At 39.8% G+C, this 15,927-nt stretch overlaps 1 protein-coding gene across 3 annotated transcripts in view; it reads right to left on the reverse strand.

Moving 5' to 3' along the window:
- Positions 1-15,927, reverse strand: part of SLC15A2 (solute carrier family 15 member 2) — a 91,604-nt gene that overhangs the window by 34,872 nt on the left and 40,805 nt on the right. For all 3 annotated transcript variants that reach the window (XM_063288790.1, XM_063288788.1, XM_063288789.1), the window contains 4 exons: positions 11,674-11,756; positions 8,639-8,725; positions 4,961-5,050; positions 4,233-4,277 (listed from right to left, as the gene is read on the reverse strand). In XM_063288790.1, the coding sequence (XP_063144860.1) occupies positions 4,233-4,277; positions 4,961-5,050; positions 8,639-8,725; positions 11,674-11,756 (305 nt within the window). The remainder of the gene's footprint in view (positions 1-4,232; positions 4,278-4,960; positions 5,051-8,638; positions 8,726-11,673; positions 11,757-15,927) is intronic.

The raw sequence follows: 15,927 nt of genomic DNA on the forward strand, positions 1-15,927 counted from the left end.
TCTATAGCTAAAGGTTTATTTTTATGGTTGAGTTCACCTTCTCCTTGACATGAAAGGACCAATGCTTTTGAAGTGAATCACTGGCAGAACATAATAGAGATCTCATGGCAGAACATATTATTTCTTTAGTAATTATATCTGTAAACAGTGATGGTGGTGTTAATCACAGAGAAACAATGCTTGTTTTTAAAACAGGTCTGCATTCAGTTCTGAATGACATGGTGCATAATGAGCGTTGATGTGATGCTTCAATATTGTTCTTCGGGGACATTGACTTTAATCTTGCTCTGATCTAGTGAATGGAAGATGGTCTTTGGGATGGGGACTTGACTTGAGTGAGCTATTCACGATCCTTGTGGAGCCCAATTAAAGTCTTTCTTATACATTATGGTTTGTCAAGCATTCCATGGCTCTTTTAGTCCAAAAGCAATCAACTGGTTCTTACACTAAGGTTATGGCTGATCCGATATATCCACAGAAAAGAGAAATTGTTCACTCACATGTAGGTTCCCCCAGCAATGAACATGATTATCTTTTTAACACTGTTCCTCTGAGAATTAGGAAAGACAATACAATAAGAAGGAAAAAAAGTATTCAGATCCCTACTTAACTATGAAACTCACTGCACGTTCCAATTTAACTGACCACATAGGAATATTATAAGTATCATAAAACTGGAATTCCGTGAGAAATAAATATAAACATGGAGACATGAAGCCTTTTTAGACTAAATCCAGTATTCTTGCCGTGAAAACTAAATGGATCAGTACAACCAGAGATATGTCGATATACCATCGGAAGATGAGACCCCCAGGTTGGAAGATGGTCAAAATGCTACTGGGGAGGAACAGAGGATGAGTTTAACTAGCCCCAGACGTGATGACGCAGCTAGCTCAAAGCCGAAAGGACGGCTGGCGGCCGACGGTGCTGGTGGTGAACGGCGAATCCGATGTTCTAAGGATCAACACACCATTGGAACCTGGAATGTAAGATCTATGAGCCAGGGCAAATTGGATGTGGTTATTGGTGAGATGTCAAGATTAAAGATAGACATTTTGGGCATCAGCGAACTGAAATGGACTGGAATGGGCCACTTCACATCAAATGACCACCAGATCTACTACTGTGGACAAGAGAACCACAGAAGAAATGGAGTAGCCTTCATAATTAATAGTAAAGTGGCTAAAGCAGTGCTTGGATACAATCCAAAAAATGATAGAATGATCTCAATTCGAATTCAGGGCAAGCCATCTAACATCACAGTGATCCAAATATACGCCCCAACCACAGATGCTGAAGAAGCTGAGCAGTTCTATGAGGATCTGCAGCACCTACTGGACAACACGCCTAAAAGTGATGTTATTTTCATCACAGGAGACTGGAATGCTAAGGTGGGGAGTCAAACAACACCTGGAATTACAGGTAAGCATGGCCTGGGAGAACAAAACGAAGCAGGACACAGGCTGATAGAATTTTGCCAAGACAATTCACTCTGCATAACAAACACTCTCTTCCAGCAACCTAAGAGATGGCTTTATACATGGACTTCGCCAGATGGACAACACCGAAATCAGATTGACTACATCCTTTGCAGCCAAAGGTGGCAGACATCTATACAGTCGGTAAAAACAGGACCTGGAGCTGACTGTAGTTCCGATCACAAACTTCTTCTTGCACAATTTAGGATCAGACTAAAGAGATTAGGGAAGACCCACAGATCAGCTAGATATCAGCTCACTAATATTCCTAAGGAATATGCAGTGGAGGTGAAGAATCGATTTAAGGGACTGGACTTAGTAGGTAGGGTCCCGGAAGAACTATGGACAGAAGTCCGCAACATTGTTCAGGAGGCAGCAACAAAATACATCCCAAAGAAAGAGAAAACCAAGAAGGCAAAATGGCTGTCTGCTGAGACACTAGAAGTAGCCCAAGAAAGAAGGAAAGCAAAAGGCAACAGTGATAGGGGGAGATATGCCCAATTAAATGCAAAATTCCAGAGGTTAGCCAGAAGAGATAAGGAATTCTTTTTAAACAAGCAATGCGCGGAAGTGGAAGAAGACAATAGAATAGGAAGGACAAGCAACCCCTTCCAGAAAATTAGAACCATCGGAGGTAAATTCCAGGCAAAACTGGGTATGATCAAAAACAAAGATGGCAAGGACCTAACAGAAGAAGAAGAGATCAAGAAAAGGTGGCAAGAATATATAGAAGACCTGTATAGGAAGGATAACAATATCGGGGATAGCTTTGACGGTGTGGTCAGTGAACTAGAGCCAGACATCCTGAAGAGTGAGGTTGAATCGGCCTTAAGAAGCATTGCTAATAACAAGGCAGCAGGAGACACGGCATCCCAGCTGAACTGTTCAAAATCTTGCAAGATGATGCTGTCAAGGTAATGCATGCTATATGCCAGCAAATTTGGAAAACACAAGAATGGGCATCAGACTGGAAAAAATCAACTTATATCCCCATACCAAAAAAAGGAAACACTAAAGAATGTTCAAACTATCGAACAGTGGCACTCATTTCACATGCCAGTAAGGTAATGCTCAAGATCCTGCAAGGTAGACTTCAGCAATTCATGGAGCGAGAATTGCCAGATGCACAAGCTGGGTTTAGAAAAGGCAGAGGAACTAGGGACCAAATTGCCAATATCCACTGCATAATGGAAAAAGCCAGGGAGTTTCAGAAAAACATCTATTTCTGTTTTATTGACTATTCTCAAGCCTTTGACTGTGTGGACCATAACAAATTGTGGCAAGTTCTTAGCAGTATGGGGATACCAAGTCATCTTGTATGCCTCCTGAAGAATCTGTATAACGACCAAGTAGCAACAGTAAGAACAGACCACAGAACAATGGACTGGTTTAAGATTGGGAAAGGAGTACGGCAGGGCTGTATACTCTCACCCTACCTATTCAACTTGTACGCAGAACACATCATGCGACATGCTGGGCTTGAGGAATCCAAGGCTGGGGTTAAAATCGCTGGAAGAAACATTAACAATCTCAGATATGCAGATGATACCACTTTGATGGCTGAAAGCGAAGAAGAACTGAGGAGCCTTATGATGAAGGTGAAAGAAGAAAGTGCAAAAGCTGGCTTGCAGCTAAACCTCAAAAAAACCAAGATTATGGCAACCAGCTTGATTGATAACTGGCAAATAGAGGGAGAAGATGTAGAAGCAGTGAAAGACTTTGTATTTCTAGGTGCGAAGATTACTGCGGATGCTGACTGCAGTCAGGAAATCAGAAGACGCTTAATCCTTGGGAGAAGAGCAATGACAAATCTCGATAAAATAGTTAAGAGCAGAGACATCACACTGACAACAAAGGCCCGCATAGTTAAAGCAATGGTGTTCCCCGTAGTAACATATGGCTGCGAGAGCTGGACCATAAGGAAGGTTGAGAGAAGGAAGATCGATGCTTTTGAACTGTGGTGTTGGAGGAAAATTCTGAGAGTGCCTTGGACTGCAAGAAGATCAAACCAGTCCATCCTCCAGGAAATAAAGCCAGACTGCTCACTTGAGGGAATGATATTAAAGGCCAAACTGACATACTTTGGCCACATCCTGAGAAGACAGGACACCCTGGAGAAGATGCTGATGCTAGGGAGAGTGGAAGGCAAAAGGAAGAGGGGCCGACCAAGGGCAAGGTGGATGGATGATATTCTAGAGGTGACGGACTCGTCCCGGGGGGAGCTGGGGGTGTTGACGACCGACAGGAAGCTCTGGCGTGGGCTGGTCCATGAAGTCGGAAGTGACTAAATGAATAAACAACAACAAAATAGTTCCATTATCTGACACCCTTTTCTAGCAAGAATGGATAGGCCTATCTTGAAATTTATGTGTAGAAAGTATCTTATTGTCATTGCGCTACAGTTTTTCCTCAAGCTGAATTTAATGTATTGCTAGTAATGATAACAATAACAGTATAATGATGATGATGATGATGATGAAGCAACTCTAAAATCCAAATATAATGCTTTAAGAAATCTTGGGATCTAACTGAGCCAAGACACATTATAAGTCTTGTGATACTCTTCATTTCCTCTTCTGTTCCATGTTAAACTGCTTTCACTTTGTGGAATTATTTTACCTGGTCAATAGGGCTGTAATTAAAAATGTATGTATTTAAAAATCAATAAAGGTGTAATCTTTAGTACACAATTACATTTGCTCAAATGTTTAAAGGAAGAAATATCACTGTCTGGAACTAATTTTATCCACTTACAAAGTCAGCATTCATTTTAGTTGCTTGTAGAGTCCACCTAGACCCCTATGGAGAGGAAAGAAAAATAAATTTCTGGACTACAACTCCCATAATTCATCACTACTGGCTGTGGCCAATATGAACCCTATCTCAAACATCTATTCCAGGGTTTCTCAACCTGGGCCACTTTAAGATGTGTGGACTGCAACTCCCAGAATTCCCCAGTCAGCAATACACAACTTAACGTGGCCCAAGTTGAGAAACCCTGATCTATTCTATTGAGACACAGTGAACTTCAACAGACCCACCTGAAGATATACATAATTGCTTATACAGGTAGGAAGAATAAACATTAATAGATAAATTTATAGGGAAGTAGATTTCTGTGTTACTTGTTAAAATAACATCTGTCAAAACAATGTATCTTCGATGCATTTGTTTTCCATTCTTAAAAGTTACTGGCTGGATTCAGATAATGTTGAAAACATAAAGCTGAATTAAGAAAACACAGTAGCTGGCTTTGCACAACATGCTATTCATAAATAGATAAATAACTTACTCAATGGCTTAAATGATGACCAGTTCATACAGCATGCTAAGATGGCTGGATTCCCACAACTCATTGATGTATGAAGAACATAATCCTATTTTAGTGTACTGAGGTACAGTGTATAGTGTGTACCCAGCTTTTGAGTCCCAAAATCAGAGCTGGGTATAGTGAAACCTTGCTTAGTATTTTTGTGCATTACCTGTTGATCAAATAGCGCCCAGAACATTGGTAATGGAATAAAAAGGAAAAGGACCCGCATCACCATTTTAACTTCAGTGATCAGTTGGTTCTATGGAAGGAAGCACAAATGCATGTTGCAAAAAATATACCTCAGTGTTCGATGCCTGTTTGGGCATTGAGACACAAGACATAGAAGAATGACAAAAAGAGAGGAGAGTATTGGCACACTCAGAATGATGTTGAGTAATTGTATCTGCATACCAGGATAGTCATCTTATGTGGGAGCGATTCTGGAATAAGAAGTGTGAATATACAGTAAAAAGGATGAGTTAAAATACTTCTGAGGAGTACTCATGTCAATCTGTGATAGCAAACACATCACCCTTTTTTTTTTAGAATTTAGAATTTTTATCCTGCCTTTATTATTTTTATAAATAACTCAAGGTGGGGAACATACCTAATTACTCCTTCCTCCTCCTATTTTCCCGACAACAACAACTCTGTGAGGTGAGTTGGGCTGAGAGAGAATGACTGGCCCAAAGTCACCCAGCTGGCTTTCATGCATAAGGTGGGACTGGAACTCACAGTCTCCTGGTTTTTAGCCTGGTGCCTTAACCACTACATGAAACTGGCTCTCTTATTCTGGCATCAACTTTTGTAGACTAATATGGCATAAATCACAAAGAAAAGTAACATGGTTAGCAGACATTGTGTACCAGTGATAGAGTCATAGAGTTGGAAGAGGCCATTTGGGCCACTAAGTTCAGCCCCTGTGCAGTGTATGAATCCAAATTAAAGCACCCTACACCAGTGGCCTGCTAGCCCTTGTTTGAACATGTCCAATGAATCGGATTTCTGTTTCTTAAGTGAAAAATGTTGCATTTGTCTCTGTGAAATTCTCTCATTTCTCTTCCCTGTCAAGATTATTTTTATTTTATACCTGTCTTCTTGGATGCTAGCTATTCCACTCAGTCATATGTATCTATTCCTAATCTCAGTAGTACCAAAATTAAGCATGCATTGTGATGCAGGCTCCATGCTTCCATACTTGCACTGTGAAGTGCATGCAAGTACCTAAAGACTAGAATTTACGTTGCAACATTTTGTCACTTGTCCTCCTTGTCCCCCCGATGCCTATACGTCAAGTTTTATCTTATCTACGAATTTGATAAACGTTCTTTCTACTTCTCCATCCAAGCCATTAATAAAAAGGTTGATATCCCTGAACGTTCTATAGTTTCAGATGTACAGTATAAATACATGAAGTAACTTTCTAATGAACGTAGCTGTGAAGTACTTTCATAACACTATAGACATGATAACAAAATTGGGTTCTTTTGCCGATCTCCCTCCATGATACAGTAACACATTGTGTTATTCTTGGATGATTTGTTTTATAAGGGGGTCAGCTGAATTTACAATAACTGTCTACTATGGCTGCTGCTGGGAATTAGTTTTCCTGTCCACTGTGGCTCCTGGTGGACTCTTGATGATCGTATGTTATATACAATGAATGAAGCCATATTAGAAGCATTGATAATATGATGATAAAACCAATTTTCAATTAATTATATAATTAATTATCATATTGATAATATGGTTCTTGCTTTGCTTTAACATCATTTTGCAAAAGGTACATAGCTTCTAACCTAATTATTTATATACACCCTACCACACGGTCTTTAGATTTCACTGGAATAACTGAGTCTAGATACTCAGTTGTCAGGAGATGCAAGAAAATAGAAGCTGATAGTTACCCCTAAAGAAATGCCAACAGATGCATGCTTGTGTGTTGGAAGAGTTGAAAAAAGGGACAAAGGAACATCCGGAATACGGGAAAGTATGGTGAAGAACCCATGGGAAGTAGATTGTAACTCCAAAGGCATTTGAAAAGGGAGACATGCAGAATAAGAGAGAAAGACTTTTGGTCTTGGGGGAATAAATCAGCCAGTTGGTTCCCACTTTCTTCAGCATTCCTTCTTCACCTGACCTTGCCTCTGAGAGACTGACCAAGTACAACAAATGGTGAAGCTTCTGGATCCTATCTTCCCCTGTCTTGTTTTTTTTCCTTTTCCTTCCTATGTTGATGTTTTTAATCCTTTCATAAGCTACCCAGAGTGGCTTGACAAGTGGGCAGCCTTAGAAAATGAATATATGAATAACGCCAGAAGAAAGGAAGCCACTCCACCTTGGAAACTTTGTTAGAGATATTTCCCCAGGCCCTGTTCCTTTCTCTCCCCACTCTTGCCTTGGATTAGAATGCTAAACTTTGCAATCACTTGCCAAACTTTAGATGCTTAATTTTGTAACCTCTTCTTAAGTGATTGAAAAGTGAAACCCAGTCTGACCTTCTGACCCATGCAAACAACTTACTCAAAGAACTTAAGGGGTGTAATCTGGGTGTGTGTGTGGCATGGCTATACTAGTGATGAAACAGTGGGTGTGGGTGTGTGGGTGTGGGTGTTTGTGTAGGTGTAGATGTAGATGTAGATGTAGATGTGAGTAAGAAGCTATCATAGAGGGCAGGAATCTGGTGGTCTCCAGTCACTGGGCAGAAGATTACCCATCCATTGCTGGCAGCAACAATCATTTAATGGTGCTAAAGAAAAAAAAGATTGAAAGTACTAGACATGCAGCTGTGAGTGAAGACCGTTTACTCATAAGAGGGACAGAGTTTCTGTAGTTTTCATGGCAGCAATATGGAAGCAGCTTGCCATTATCTTCTACCAGGATTCTTTTTTTAACTTACAGTATTTGTCTAGCCTATTGCGGTTGGGTTTTCTAGCATTCCCATTCAAATCTGCAACAGATCTGGCCCTGCTTACAATTCTATAAGTGCAACAAAGTAAGGGAACAATTCAAACACTCTGACAGGCAGCCAAAGCTGACTGATCCTATATGATTTAGAAATTTTAAGTAAGTAAGTAAGTAAGTAAGTAAGTAAGTAAGTAAGTAAGTAAGTTCTAAATTAGATAAACAGGCAACACAGATTTCTGTTCTCCACTATACAGAGAGTAATATATAAAACAAGCACAAACATAACTGAGGTAGAGAAATCAGGTATTACATCCCAGATATGTTGGTAGGCATAACATCTGAAGTGGGCTTGTGTCTTTTTCAGTGGGCAAATTATTGCTTTTCCCATCGATTATGCTCCTCTCACTAGCTAAAGAGAGAAGAGAGGGTTATTACATCATAGATCCCATGGAGACCTATCGCTTGAATGCTACTGAAAACAAATACGCTTCAGTCATATCTGAATATTAGGTAAAGGTAAAGGTTTCCCTTGACATAAAGTCCAGTCGTGTCCGACTCTAGGGGGCGGTGCTCATCTCCATTTCTAAGCCTTAGAGCCGGCGTTGTCCGTAGACACTTCCGGGTCATGTGGCCAGCATGACGACACGGAACGCTGTTACCTTCCCGCTGAAGCGGTACCTATTGATCTACTCACATTTGCATGTTTTCGAACTGCTAGGTGAGCAGGAGCTGGGACTAGCAACAGGAGCTCACCCCGCCGCATGGTTTCGAACCGCCGACCTTCCGATCAGCAGCTCAGCGGTTTAACCCGCAGCGCCACCACGTCCCTATCTGAATATTAAGTCAGGATAAATCATCACTGATAGTGCTTTTCATTGAATTTTAATAAGAAACCTCTAACATGTATATAAAATTTATTCAAATGCAAAAGTTCACTTACTGAGTATTTTTCTGATGCCCAGTCTAGCCAATGCTCTCTTTTGGGTATCTCCGGGGAACGATTTCTGATCCGGTTTCTCAGAGCAAACTGAAGATGAATGCAAACAATTAAAGGAGACATGTGGATAAGAGTTTATCCAATATCAGCACCTTACCTTTGTTTCTATTACTCCAGTGCTAAAGGCTATCGCACTGATTTGCATTATTACTTCAAACAATTTCATCTTGTTCTTGGCTTTATAAATACGTCTTAAATGAATTTCCACCTTTTCTGTTGCTTTATCGGCCAGCTTTCAGAATTATTTGAGGGACAACTGTGCATAGAACCCTGGATTCAACACCCATCTGTAGCACCTAAACAAATCTGAATTGTATGGTTTTGCTTTGAATTTATTTCCTGGGAGGTGACACCCACCCTCAAAAAAGGCAGCATAGCTGCTTCTGGATCTCTTTTACAGAACTCAGTAGGTAGGCTGTAGGCCTGAACTAGTATGAGGCCTTTCCATAGAGGTATGCTTTATAAAATATCCCTCTTTTAAAAAAAAAATGAATAAGGAAATCTGAATTATAAGCAAAAGGATTCCACTCTGAACAAAGAAGTATATATCATAAATACCACTTTACTAGATTCATACAAGATTCATAATCCACCTTTTTGTTAGTAATGAAACAAATATTCCTGAAAAGTGCATGATGATTATGCTTCTTTCTAATATCTAATCTAGATTTGCCCAACCTGGTCTTGTTTAGACATGTTGAACTGCCAGTTTCATAATCTTCCATTGTTCCATTTAGTTGTGATGATTAATCTACTGCATATCTCACAACTCTCTGTGATTCAAATGACTTTGGCTCCCCTATAGGTAGATAATATAATAATATAATATAATAGATAATATAGACAGCAACCTAAATGACCCACCTTCTATTAAGATATCAGTTCATTAAAATATAACTATCTTAAGTTAATAGTATCCCTGCATCTGATGTTAATTAACTTCATATAATAATTATCCATTAACTATTATATGAGAAAATACTTCCTTTTGTCTGTACTAATGAATGTAGAACCAATCAATTTCACTGAATGACCCTGAATTGTATTATGCTTCATAGATTTGGGGGGGTGGGGGGGAGACATTTTTTTCATCCTCTGCACTATTCAGAATTGTATTAATGTTGATGAAATCACATCTTTGAGAAATCCTTTTTTCTCCTAAAAGCCCAAAGTGCTTTGAGGTGTAAATTGTCGTTATGACCTCAGTGCTGCAGTACAGTAATGCTACAGAGGATAAAGGATGGGAAGGAACCAATATATTGTACATTGTAACCCAAAGCCTCCTATGTAGCATCAATACTTGGAAAGCAATTGACAAAATTATCCAGTGAACAAATGTAAAGGCTGAATAACTACTGAGATTAAGTCTCACCCCAGATCAAATCTGGTACTGATCTTAGAGTTGTAATATAAAAGCCCCATGCAAATGACTATAATGAAGTCATTAAAAACCCAGGCAGATGCCTACAATGAAGGGATAATCAATGCATGTGAATGAGTTCATATGTGCCAGCCATGCTCCTAGCTTCCATGTGTTGATCTGCACGTAGTTTCAGTGTATGTGTTACTTGTGGAAAAATAATTTAACTGCTTCTTTGAGTGTACTAATTAACTCCATATTATAGAGGTGGAGTTCAAACTCCAGTTTTGAGATGGTTCCCTGTGTTATTTCCTCAAGGCCATTTTCTCTAATGGAAGACCATGCCAGGATTATCAAGCATTTGTGATAGGTAAAACTAGGAAACCAACCTACAGTATATAGCTGGGTTCTGCCTCTTTGATATCCCACCATAGCGCAACATTATGCAAAATTAGGAACCTGCTGAGAAATTCAAGTGGCAGATTAACTATAGTTTAACATTGTGTCAAAAATGTATCCTGCATTTTTTTTTCTTACCATTCTAATTCAGTCTGATGAAAGAGAAATTGTTGGTTTCATTGGGGGTGCTGTTCTCATGGGTGAAATACGGTATTGCATTGTCTAAGAGATGTGCTACAGCAGTCTGAAACCTCCCTGGCTTCCCATTCCACAACTGAATTCTAAGGGAAGATGGTGGCCTTTTTTAAACTGAGCAGCCACCCGGCATATTCCTACACACATGCATGCTAATAGGGTATAATATTAATCCTTTTAATCAGTTTTAAAACTTTTAATAAACTACAAAGTTGTTCCCACTTAATCAGACAGCATATCTTTTCACCAATTGACAATAAACCCTAGTATGGCTCAAGCCTGTCCCAGTTGGAGATGCTGAAAGTTGTAATCCTATATCATTGGGAAGGCAGACTGGAAAGGCAGGTACTGTCAGCCCTTTGGGGTAGACCAGGTCAGGAAACAGACCCACAGGAAGACTAGAACCATACTTTATTGAGGTAGGCTATAATAACAGCATCTTGCAAGCCTGATTCTGCCTCCCCTCCTTCTTATACCCCACTGAATCAGGAAGGAGCCGCCTGAGCCTCTTCCAAACACTGTCTTGTTTCCCAGGACTTGAGGAATATTTCATCCCTCTTTGCTCATATAATGCTTCTTGCCTATTTCCCTCAAGGTCATCTCCCTGCTTTCCTGCAGATAACTTGTCATTTTAAATAAATATTAAATAAATGTTAATAGATGAACGTTGAAAAAAATACAACGAAAGTCATAAGATGCACCCACAAACTCTTTCTTATCAACTAGAATGGAATGTGTCTTCAAAGATGTACTAGAATATTTTTGTATAGTAAAGGAATAAAAGTGCCTCCGGCTTCAAAAATTGTTTTAGTCCTTATATAAATTTATGAAACTATAATTAGCAAAGTGTTTCTCTTAGTTTGCAGAACCCTAATCCTATAACTATTTTTCTAGAGTAAATTTGGTTGACTTTTGAGCATTTTGTCAATATGTTTGTGTCTTTAATTGTAAAATACATGATCATGCAATAGAAAATACATTTTACATTCTGCGCATGAAAAAGGAAACTAAAAAACACACTTACTACAATGCACTTGCAAACTTTCAGCAAGATATTTCCTCGTGGTGGAGTCTTTTTGTAAAGTCTGTTTCCAGCAACAAATACAACTAGAAAAAAAAGTTGTAATTTCAGTATAGAAATAAGGGGGTATTATAGCTTGACAGTAGCAATAAAAAAGACTTCTTCCACAAGGTGGGGCACTGATTTTCACCAGTCTTCTTGTTATCCTCTGTATCTTCCTGCCTTGGAACCCTGGTCCTTGGTGCTGAAGGACTCTCTAAAGCACCAGAGAATAAGATGAGCGGGCTGCAAAAACTATGGAAGATCACCAAAAATTAGCTTCCTTTTTACAGACGTGGGATCAGAAAAGAGGAAAGAAGTGATATAGTTCAAATATCACACCAGCCAGAGGTGATAATGATTAGGGAGGCTGTGTTTATTTAGTTGCTTGTTTGTTTGTTTGTCTGTTTGTTTGCTATGCAATCTTCTGCAGGCAGAAGATTGCCATGGTCAGCAGGACAGATTCTTTCATTAGTATGGCTGTTCTCTATTGCTAGAGGCCAGCAAATGGTACCTCTATCCAATCTTGACTTCCTCCAGTGACCTAATTTGGAAGAGGGGGTGCTTCATTAAAATCTTGCATTGAGCATGTGGGTTGACTACACGTCCTTCAAAATCCATTCCAAATTACGATCTATGCATATATGGAAAATACATAGAGATCAGTTCCAGGACACTGAGGGCCACCCACATTTTTCTTCTAAAATTTATTTATTTGTTTGTCAAATTTCTCTGCCACCACAATGACTCTGGGCAGCTTACCGATAATAAAATGACAATCAGTAAAAACACTACAATATAAGATCAATACAAGTGTAAATACACATAAAAACAAACACAAGTATAAAAATACAAAAATATAAAGTACAAAGTTCAAGATGGCAATAGGGTCTTCTGCTTGGTGCAGTCACAGTGCCAGCCACCCCCATAAATGGCTATAAAAGGAGGCAAGTGTGGATGAAGGGGCCAAAATCCCTACTCTGTCCTGCTTTACTTTTCTCATTCTGCCTCAGCAGATACTCCATCTCTGTCTCTATCTCTATTAACCAGAGGGAGCTGGAGCTGAGCTAGATAAAAATGCTTGAAACAGGGACATAAGGTAAAGAAGTTTTTTAAAATCCTTCCTTTCTCTACTTTGGACAGACAGCAAAAAACTGTTCTTACCATCAGGTTCTTAGGATGATTTGTTGCTCACTGATTTTAATGTTTCTCTCAAATGTCGTTCTCTGGGTTTTGCTCCTGTTTTTCCAGGTTTTAGGATACATTTTACTGTGGCACATGGTGCTAGGCACCTGGTAGTAGAAGGTGCGATTTATGAACTTAAATAAATAATATGCATAGTCCTGGACACAAATGCTCAAAGGTAACATAAGCATGCTTTGTGGTTGACCTTTTGCCTATTCTAAATATTTCTCTTCCTTGGTAAGTACTCCACACGGTACAGGAGGAAACTAGTATCTCAAATTATGGCCCAGCCCCGAAAAGCATGTTCATGTTTAAACTGAGTGGTTTGAAATCCTGTAGTGTATATCCACTCCATTACCACTGAAGGATTTGCCTATCTGTTTGTTTGTTTTTTATTTATGTGCTTGCTTGATGGGGCTTATATGCCATTCTAATCCAATAAAAACTATTTTATTAATTGGTAGACTTTAAAAAGGAACAGCAGCATTTGCTAGCAACTTTTCCCTTGACCATTTCTGTGTTCTACTCATGTGATGACATCCAATTAAAAATAATACTAAGCACAAAACAGTTGTCTTATTAAACAGGAAGCTTTGGGCCTTGTGAAGGGTGGGGAAGGGGGAGAAATGGAAATAAAATTCCTGTAACATCAACTGCTTTCCACTGCTAACACTTAGCCATCTATCAGCTGGCAAAACCCTTTTCCTACTGCAAATCATGCAGCTAGATAAAGCAGATAGAAACCTGGAGGTGCAGAAAACTGCTCAAGTTAGTCACTGGCCATTCTAGCTTAGAACTATCTATACCAGGCTTCTCCAAAGTGGTCAGTATCCACCCCCAAGGGTCAATGGGACTATCCAAGGGGTCGATGTTGTTCTTGTATGTTATTATTTGTGTTATTGTTATTATTTGTATATTATTTGTTATTGTTATTCTTTGAAGTACTATTAGTTAAATTATTTTCATATAAATAAATGTTTGGGGGTTGATTAACAATCTGAAACTTCATGAAGGGGTTGATGAACTGAAGAGTTTGTGGACCCCTGGTCTACACTAACTAACTAATTGTATCTTTCTTAGCTTCAATCTGAAAATGTCAGAAAACAGATCCAAGACCTTGTATATACAAAGAATATACTTCAGAACTTCATGTCATCTCAGAGAGAAGAGGGCTTGAGGTGTTTTTCTTAGAGGCCATTTGAGAAGGACTTCATAGTGGTCCCTTTCCAGAAGCCCAAATCTCATAACTTTGGTAGCTATTTTTTAAAACAGGTGAATATGCAGAGGACACTCGGTGACTAGCAACCATGACAGAGAAGATGAACTTGCAATCCTGAGGTAATACAAGTAGTCCTCATTTAGCAACCACAGCTGGGACTGGCAACTTGGTTGTTAAGCAAAGCAGTCACAAAGTGAAACCGCAACTTTGCTTATGATGTTACTTCAGCTTTCCTTTGCTTTACTGACCTGCGAAGGTCATGAATGCAAGGACTGGTTGCAGAGTTAGTTTTTCATCACCGTAATAACTGTGAATAGTTGCTAAACAAGGGCTACCTGTACGTCTTTGAAAACAAACAATATTGTCTGTAATATCCCCTTGTGGATAAATAACAGGAGACAGGAATGGCTGTTGCCTCTATGTCTTGTTTTTAAAGGCCGATCACTGTTCAGGGCCAGTTCAGCCATTAGGCAGCCTCAGACAATGAATAAACCTAGGTAGCAGTGAATACTATCCATGTTGTCCCTGGCAGCTGCTGATGAAAAATGCAGGCGGGTTTGGATGAATTCTTAAAATGAATGGCAATTTGCCCTGAAAATGAGGCAGCCATGGCTGGGGAAGATAGTGGGCTGTTTCAGCAGCAGTTTCACTTCCACCTTTCTCAGTTGTCCCTCGGCTCACTCTGAGCTTATTTGCTTATATGATTCAACTTTATCTTGCTGACCACAGGCATCACTCCTGTGTAGAGAAAAAGAAACACAAACAACAGCTTAACTAAGTGTCAGCGGAAAAGGGGTGGGAAGGGGAAAAACAATACTCCCAGACCAATTCACACCCTTCTCTTTCTTCTTCACTTCCTCTGTGGAGCTGAGCAACACGACTACAAACCTGGAGGACAATTAAGTACTAGCAGAGAACAGCTAGGTAGAGGACAGGGAATCTAAGGACTCCCTTTCCCAGCTAATGCCTGATATGAAGCACTGATTCTGGAGATAGATTCAGTTTCCGTACAGATTAAGGCTGTGGATTACTTAGAGCCTTAAGTGGTCTGAAAGTAAGGGAAAGACTTGGCTCTAGGTCTGATCAAGCCTTGACAAAGTGCTTCCTTCATGGCGTCTCCACTCTAGAATTTGCCATTTACTAGATAGCAGGTAGAGGGTGACACCAAGTAGAGCTCACGTGGTACTGCTTACTAAATGATGCCACTTCCCTTCCAATGTGCTAGGATTGGCATTACCCAGTATACCTATGTAGACTCAGAACCCTTGCATGGGTCCCACTGCCAAGACATAATGTATCCCAGGCCTGTTGTTAGCAACAAGAGCAATTCCCAGCATACATGTATTTGTTGGCCAGGGTGGCCTTGTTAAGGATGCTGGGTGCAGATGTGAGCAGGCAGGGACTCAGAACTGCATCAACTGCTGTAGGCTCTCCTGAGCCCCTGGCAATTGCTCATTATGGAAGAAGCTAATGCTAGTCCCAGTCTTGGTTCAGATACTACAAGGAATACCAGTTCCTATTCATTTGCCTGGACACATATAGCCTAGCTCCAGATTCACTTGTCATCTAAGTTCAGACTGATGGACAAGAAGGAAGGTCAGTGGTCATGTCCTCCCTAAGGAAGCCTCTCTCTGAAAAAGCCATCAGGCCATTTTGATTTTAAGGGTTTACAGCTGTTTTTATTTATTGACTTTTGGGACTCAACCACTGCAGGTTATTTTTTAATCTGCTGTTCTATTTCTATTCTACTTTGTGGTCTGACTTTTTGTTATTTGATTTGTAGAATATTCACATCTGATTACTTTCTGTGTTGC

This window comes from Candoia aspera, chromosome 1 (assembly GCF_035149785.1).
Source record: "Candoia aspera isolate rCanAsp1 chromosome 1, rCanAsp1.hap2, whole genome shotgun sequence".
In the NCBI taxonomy this organism is placed as follows: Eukaryota; Metazoa; Chordata; class Lepidosauria; order Squamata; family Boidae; genus Candoia; species Candoia aspera.